Source organism: Sinocyclocheilus rhinocerous, unplaced genomic scaffold (genome assembly GCF_001515625.1).
Source record: "Sinocyclocheilus rhinocerous isolate Xijiao unplaced genomic scaffold, SAMN03320098_v1.1 scaffold1115, whole genome shotgun sequence".
NCBI lineage: Eukaryota > Metazoa > Chordata > Actinopteri > Cypriniformes > Cyprinidae > Sinocyclocheilus > Sinocyclocheilus rhinocerous.
In genome coordinates, this window is record NW_015658514.1 from 595,476 (window position 1) to 603,842 (window position 8,367).

Here is an 8,367-nt window from a genome sequence, read left to right on the forward strand (position 1 = left end):
AAAAAAAAATTAATAATAATAATAATATATATATATATATATATATATCACAAATAATTTTTTTCATGAAATATCTTGTAAATATTGTAATATTTTAATCATAATGAGCAAAAGATGTTTAATGGATACAGAGAAAAAGAGCTAGAGAAACCTGACAGGGACATTACAAAAGAAGCCAAAGTGTCTCTTGTTACTGCCCATTTTCTTAATCGATCACAGTTCTGAATCTTACTATAAATATTATATATTATATACTATAAATATTCATATCAGTCCTGCAAATCAAAAGAGAATGATCAAAATCAACCATCTGTGTTCTCAAATCAGATCAGCTCTCTCACAGAACTCTGATTATTTCAAAGTACATTGAGTTCATCCAGTAACAGGCAAGTTAAGAATGGTGAGGGACAAGTGTTTTATTATTAGAATCTTCTCCAGACTGCTTTTATAAGAGGTAATTAGTTTAGAAATGATTTGTCTGTCTGTGTTTTTGTGTATGTGCACACACTCGTGTACACACATACTCACACGCTGGTGTTGTTCGGCATCTGCTGAGCTTTCCCTGAAACAGTCTAGAGTCACGACTCATGTAGCTGCACGCACACACACACACACAGAAAAAAAACATTTTTGCAGTTTAACATTTATGTTTTTTTTTATGTTTATTAAGCTGTTTTTCTCATAGGGACCATTGGCTCACAATGTACATGATTTCAGATTTTACTGTCCTTTTGGGGACACTTTGGTCGTCATGATGTTAGCAAAAACCGACCCCTCCACACACACACTTCCTTTCATAGTCTTTGTTTATTAATATATTTGTTTATTTATGCAGTCAAGAATAATCACTTACAGACAATAATATGTGTTTGCTGAAGGAAGAGCAATAGGAAAATATCGAAAAGAGACATCACACAATATACAGACATATTTAAATAGCAGCCATTTTGTGGTTTAATATTCACAGACACTTGTCCACATCACAATGTGATTAAGTGCACAGCCCTACCATTTGATTTATTAATCCAAATTTTGCCAAATTCTGTGACTTTCCGTGTTATACAGTAAATTCAATTTTCATGACTGGAATCTGTGAAATCAACAATCCCACAATCATTCTCTCCATTTATGAAAGAGATGGCACTGATTGTGAAAGCGTAGATTTCCCCCCTTTTAAATCTTTCAGCCTCCTTTGATATGTCCAATTAAAATGTAATCGGAGGCAGACATGAGTGAAAACTGATTATAGTTCATTTGCTGATTTTGTCTAAAAACCACCACAATGAAGACAGAACTGTGTCTGTATCTAGAGAATTATGTGATTGTGTGTGCATGTGTATCAGTATACAGTATATATTTAGCGTTAAGGTCAATCTCATATTGGATTTTAAAGTAGGCGGGCACTGTCTCACTGCACCAGTATTTATTATTAATAAAGAGGGGGGGGCGGAGGAAGATGAGAGGTGTATAAGAATATCCTCTCTCGCTCCTTTCTCTGTGCACTCTATTTCAGCATGATAACTGCCCACCTGAGGGAAATGGAGTGCTCTGGTATTGATTTTTTTCATTCATGCTTTCCTGTTTTTTTCTACACTTCAAAACCTCAATGAAACATACAGCCATAAAAAAGCCCCTAAGTGAAATGCCCCTGTCTCATGTCAAGGTGGTTAAAATTAATGCAGAGTACAGAATATGTCATATAAGGTTTGAATATGAAAGAATTAATGGAATTGATTACTTTTTGAGCTTTAGTTCCTCTGGGAATGGAAATGATTCATTCACGCTGAGCCAATATTACTTTTTTTTATTATTGGGCTTATAGTCTAATTTAATTAAATATATTATTTGCTGGATTGGTACTGGAATGATATTACCTGGCATAATCAATGTGTTCTATATATTCCATCATAATTTTAAGAAATTTCTGAGCAGGTTGAATACCTGACGGTTAGAGTGAAGTAACCTTTTTTTTTTTACCTGTCTATTCTCATAACCAATCATCATGTTTATTTCTCGTTCTTCTTTATGTACATGTTTTAGTTCAGTGTGCAGAAATGCACAGAACCCATCCAGCCTCAAGCATCTTTGAAGTTTCCTCAAATCTACCGCCCCAAACCTTCTGTCACTTCTCAAGAGGTAGTAAACTACAATGAACATGGAGCTGCCAATGACACGTCTGCTGCTGAGCTCGACACCTGTAACCAGGCAACCGAACGTGAGGAGGTCTTCTCCCTCCCGCAGCAAGGTAAGGAAATGACAGCTAAAATCTAATGGAATTTAATGGGGGAGGCTGTGTGTGTGCGTGTGTGTTTGCGTGACCGGTTTTCCTGTGCATTCCAGACAGAGGGAGAGACCAGATCATTTCAGCCAGTCTGAATTCAGGAAGTTCTGAGTTGTCTATTTATGGGGCTGAAAAATTCTAATTGTGAACTATTAGTCATCTCACCCCTTAAGGGGTTAGATGCAAACTGGAATTTCAGCCATTAAACACCATTAACATGTTAGACACTAGTGTCATTTGCTGGTGCTGTTCAAATCTGTGCAGATGTGCCACAGAGGCAGTTGTTAACCTCTCACATTAAAGTAGTGAAACCTGCTACTATAATCATGACTGTTGGTTGACATACATTGATCTGACTCACAGTTTCTATCACGTCACGTAAAGGTTACATACAATATAATAATTCATGATCAAGACTTGAAACCTTGAGACCTTTTTTGAAAAATTTAACAGCATGTGTACTGTTTTTCTCAGTTTTGTGCTGCGTTGGCAGACCAACAGCGTGATATCACGTATGATTGCTTGCATAGGAACATTTTAGATGCATTATTGTTGCTTATATTGTCTATTTTTGATGCTGTGTGTCTTCAAATAGCACTCATGAATGAATGAATCCTAAATGAATCAATGTTATTGATTGATTCAGTTATGTCAATGATTCCATGACTCACTTTAAAAAGATAGTTACTTGTCGCCACCTACTGGCTTATCGATGTAAGCTGCAGAAAAAGTCACTAAACAATCCTCACCACTAATGCATACAAACAGTGAAAAGTCCCAGGAGGACCACAACTAACTATAGTCTGTAATGCTTTTCTGGTTTAAGGAATCCAAAGGATTTTAATGAGAAATTGTGCCCCTAAAATAGTCCTTATTTACTCAGAGTTGAAACTTACTTATATTCATTTACTTCATATTAGCTTCCATAGATGAAACGCCCTGTACATCTGAGCAAACCGGTGCCATGACGACAAGTAGCTTCATCCTATATCCCAAACTGCACTTCTCCATCAGCCTGCACAAAGAAAATGGAGAGCTACACATCAGCATTGTAGAAGGTAATAAACATTCATCTACTCTGATGTTTCTAGAAAGATAGTGGGGCACCTGTGAATTGCAGGTGATACTCAGACTACACTGTGTAGCATCCCTTTGGTGATAATTTACCAACAGGTGTTTCAAAGGATACCTACAATAAGTGTCAGCATCCTGGATTCCTGTGGAAATGCTGTCATGTTGTAAGAAGACTAATTTAGCAACACTTCACTCAGACACTGTCTGAAATCGCAAATTCACAGTTTCATCTTTTCAACTTCAGAAAGGTGATTACACACATAAACACAAAAAATACACAAAATTCTGAAGAAACATTTGCCATACACTGTGTTACAAGTCAGAAAGCATTTCCACGGGAATCACTGTACCAACAGGATCATTTTCAAAATAAATAAAAATACACAGTTGTTTTAAAAAATAAAAATCTTTGAGTTAAACGTAGAGCTAAGTTTTAGCTGAAGTACTAAAATCACAAAAACCAAAACTGAAATTAAACAAATTAGTGCTAAATATAAGTATAAAAAAACTTGTGAAAATCACAAAAGCACATAATAAAATTACTAAAACTTAAACTAAAATTAAAACAAAAAATAAAACCTAACCCAAAATAATATTAATACTCAATACTAAAATAACACTCATTTAAGTTATTTACAGATAATTTGCCATCAGATGACAGACACAAGCAATTCTGCACTCATCCCCTAGCGATGCTCTAGGAGCATTTTTCAGTATGTGCAGAGGTCATCAGAAGGTCACACAACATGAGCAGATATCTGTAAAAAAACAGGCTTTGGTGTTGTACTTGTAATCTTTTATGGCTTAGCCAGGTGTGTTGTGTTTGTGGGATAGAGGTGTCACTGTACAGTGGTTTTGCTCTGCTTTCAAGGCTGGAACAGAGGGAGGTTTTGATATTCAAACTCTCTGTGATTAAACCAATGTTTGAGAGAAATAAAAGCCTCTTTCAGGCAGCTTAAAGCCTCTTAATCACAGAATTACCATTTCAATAGTAGCAGCCGTGATTGATACGCATCATTATTGGTAATGAGCGTAAATCTGCTTTGAACTCAAAACCTCTATTCTGCTCATCCAGACAGGAAAAGGGGAGAGGATCAGTCATGCCGGCTGAGATGTAGGAAGGAATGAAAAGTGAGGAGTCATAAAAAAGAGAGCAAGTGACGCTTGGTGCCTCAGTGGCTTGGAGCAGCTTCATGTGGCCCAATTTGTCATCCTGCTCCTTGTTATAATATGACTCATATTCTCTTTTTTCCGCAGCGGAGAATATATCAGTGGAGGCTGGATGTGAGGGATATATATCAGGGTGTGTGAGCGTCTCTGAAGAGCAGAAGCACGCTCACACAGCAGTCCACAAGCTGGCAGCGCATGTGCAGTGGGGAGAGGAGCTGGTGTTCGCTCTTCCCATGGAGGGCACAGAAGACACAGACAGTCTAGATGGAGAGGTGGCCCTCTCACTTCACTGCTGTGATCGATTCTCCCATAATTCCACTCTGGGCACGATGCGCTTTAAGCTGGCTGATATAAGCATGATGTTAGACGCTGATTGCTGGGTTGATTTACAGCCACCCAAACAGGTGAGGAACATTGCATAATACATCCACGACTGCAACATTCAGCACTTTTCATTTCAGCTGAGTGATACAGTTAATACCAACTTTGTCAGCTGGTCATTATCACAAAATAAACTTCATCAGTGTGGTATTTGATGATCCTCATCATTATTCCTTTTGGGGTTTACTGTGTGCTAATACAATTCTAAAATGTAAATAAATACAAATACAGCGAAAAAATATGTTGTTAAATATAATTTATATTCTCAAAACAAACACTTCATGTGGGTTTAAAATCTTAGGATACCTATTTGAGGTATGCCGATTTTGTTACATATGAAATCTCTCAAACTCAATTAAATATGTATTTTAAATAAAAAATTTAACTCTTAATAGTGCACAAATTGTCAGCCTTCAGAATACAAATACGCAAACATTTTATGATTTATTGGTATTTAAAGTATAAACTGCTGCAAAATAGAGAGACAGCACATGCCATCACAAATGAATAATGACACAAATATACACCCACTGATTGCCATTTGACCAATCAGAATAAAGTGTTCCAGTAAGCCATGTAATAAATAGGAATTTAACTTAATGGATAATAAAACCACTTTGGTGTGGACAATGCCTATGAATGTACTAGTAGATGTAGTGAAATATATCAATGGACTGTTCAAGGGAAATTCATACAGTTTGAACTATATATTTATTGGACTTTAAACAGTGTTCAGCCTGACCAAGACCCCATGTGCATGAGTATGACCTTTAAACATGTATTTGTAGGTTAGAGAGGTGGAAAAGTCAGTCAGTGAATCATGCTGCTGTTTTGTGTTGGATTGTTACTGATGCACCCATGCATGCACACATGTTGGTTTTTATGTTTTATGGGGACTCTCCATATAGGCGTAATGGTTTCTATACTGTACAAACTGTGTAATTTGTACATATAGTGCATTTTGTTTTACATTTTATGTATAATGCTTTATAAAGATATACATAATGTGATAATAATTATAATTATAACCAAAGTTAAAATGCATTATAATATTTGAAGGTTTGTTTGTCATGTGTTTAATGCATTTTCCTTTCTAAAGGTGTAGCAGTGCTACAATGTATTGTAACTGTGATTACAATTATCCATGAGATCATACAATGCATTATAAGGTGCATTACAAGGCATTATTCATGCATTGAAACTACTTTTATAATGTATTATATATAAAAGGCTTTAAGTAAAGTGCTACCAAACATTTTTAGTAAATTTTTAACGCTATTTTAATTATGATGACTCCGATGTTTGGTAACAATATTACATAATATAAAAATACAATATAAAAAAGTAACAATATTACAATATTAGTACAGCAGTAGAGGTAATATTCTTCTGACACACTTTATTATGACTTTATTATGGGATGCTGACCGTGTATTTATGTGTTTCGCAGTCTTCACAAGTGCAAAGTGCACATATTGACAGTTTAGAAATAGCTCAGACAATTCTTTTGGACATCCACATATGTGAGGGTCATTACTCATAAGAGGTGGTAGGAGAATGGATCTGAGACTTTATTTTAAGATATTGTACTCCCTCTAAATCTTGTTTGCTTCAAATCAATCTCTTGGGTCCCAAACCATACATGTATACACACACACACACACACACACACACGCATGCACCCACTGCTGTGTGATCTGTTGATGATGTCATAAACCTAGAGCAGAAGATCGTTATCTGCGTCATCACACCTCCCAGAGGAGATCCGGTTCTAACAGACATGCCAGGAATTACTAACTACCACTGGACAGCAGAGAGGGAGAGAAAGAGAGAGAGAGAGAGAGAGAGAGAGAGAGAGAGAGAGAGAGAGAAAGGAATGCCCGGTTATGTTACAACTGTTTCTGCTGAACTTTTTATTCTGCAAGCATTTATCTCTTCTGGACTGCAGCCAAATGGGAAACATTGATTTATTCGCTCTCAGCACAGAGAGCTGAGTGGACAAAACGAGGAGAGAGCAGAGCAGAGGAGAGACTCTGATTATTGAAGAACTGAAGGTGAAGAATAGGAGAAAGAGAGAAATATGCTTGAAAGTGTGTGTGTGAGTGTTTTGCATGTACTGTATGTAATGGTCCAGGCCTGTGATGAAAAGGATGATGCAGGTTGAACTGGGTTGTATAAGCACCATTAAAAATGTATTATTTGTTCATTTGTTCACTCTTTATCCTTTTGAGTGCCCTTATTTACCATATGATTCATGTTTGATTATTCAGGATAGGGCTTTGGCTTATGAAGACCTTGGACTCTTTTATTTTCTACCTTCTAATTCCATTCTTGCAGCTAAATATCATTTATGAATGAGGAAATGAGACAGAAACTTATGTACTGTAGTATATGGGCAGATATATCAGCATGCATTGAATGTGATTTCAATTCATATCCAGACTTTATCAGTTTGAATATTACTGTGCTAATTTGACTCAATGACAAGAATGTTAATCAAAATAATGATTGCATTACCATAAAGCTTTCAGTATTGTTCATTTGAATAATATTTATCAGTAATGTTTGACACTGTGTTCATCATCACTGCACTGGAGTATCAAACACAACAGTTTGACAAATCCAGTCTAGTCAGAGCTAATTCAAAAGCACCAGATTATATTTCAGTACATTTGTGAAAGAAAATGCCATGTTCTGCTCATGCAGCTGATTATGGGGCAGACTGAAGGCAGGGGCAGATTAGTATAAGGTCATGATGCTAATGAAATCCCATCATTCAGAGTGTTTCATTTGAGGACTGTGCTGACAAAATGACCATCTCAAATCAGCAACTTTTACCCTGAGGGAGGAGCTGGCCACATTCAGTCTGCCTCACAAATTACCAGAACATTTGCATGAAATGATTCTTTATGCAGTCAAAAGCCAAGTTCATTAACCCTGCAGAAAGATCTTTATGAATATGCAAATTCTAAAAGCCATATTTATGTGAACACAGAGTTAAAAAGAAAAATATCATGACCCAAAAAATTTTTTTTTCAGGTCAATGCTTTTATTAAAAAAAACTTTAACCAAAAGTTTCTCTGTCTTTTTTTGCAGGAAGTGGCATCATCAGCTGGAGAGCTACTATTGTCACTCAGTTATCTGCCAGCAGCCAATAGACTTGGGGTGGTGGTAATGAAGGCTAGAGGACTTCAGTCAGACAAACTGAAAGACAACATAGGTATTTACCACCAACATATGACCATATCAACACTTAAATTAATGTGTGAACATTAAAAATAATCCAAAGTCAACTATTACATTATCATCTGTATTATCTGTATTCTAAGACGGAAGCGAACTAGAGATTCAGCAGCTCAATGCAATGCATTTAGCAATTAAATTAAATTAAATACACTACCAGTCAAAAGTTTGGAATAAAGTTTTTTTTTTTTTTTTAAGAAGTCTCTTATGCTCACCCA

General features: G+C 36.1%; 1 protein-coding gene across 2 annotated transcripts in view; it reads left to right on the forward strand.

Annotated features, from left to right (window-relative positions):
- The window catches only part of LOC107722416 (synaptotagmin-13-like), a 19,263-nt gene that overhangs the window by 7,033 nt on the left and 3,863 nt on the right, over positions 1–8,367 (forward strand). For both annotated transcript variants that reach the window (XM_016530778.1, XM_016530776.1), the window contains exons 2-5: positions 2,041–2,245; positions 3,202–3,339; positions 4,613–4,929; positions 8,003–8,126. In XM_016530778.1, the coding sequence (XP_016386264.1) occupies positions 2,041–2,245; positions 3,202–3,339; positions 4,613–4,929; positions 8,003–8,126 (784 nt within the window). The remainder of the gene's footprint in view (positions 1–2,040; positions 2,246–3,201; positions 3,340–4,612; positions 4,930–8,002; positions 8,127–8,367) is intronic.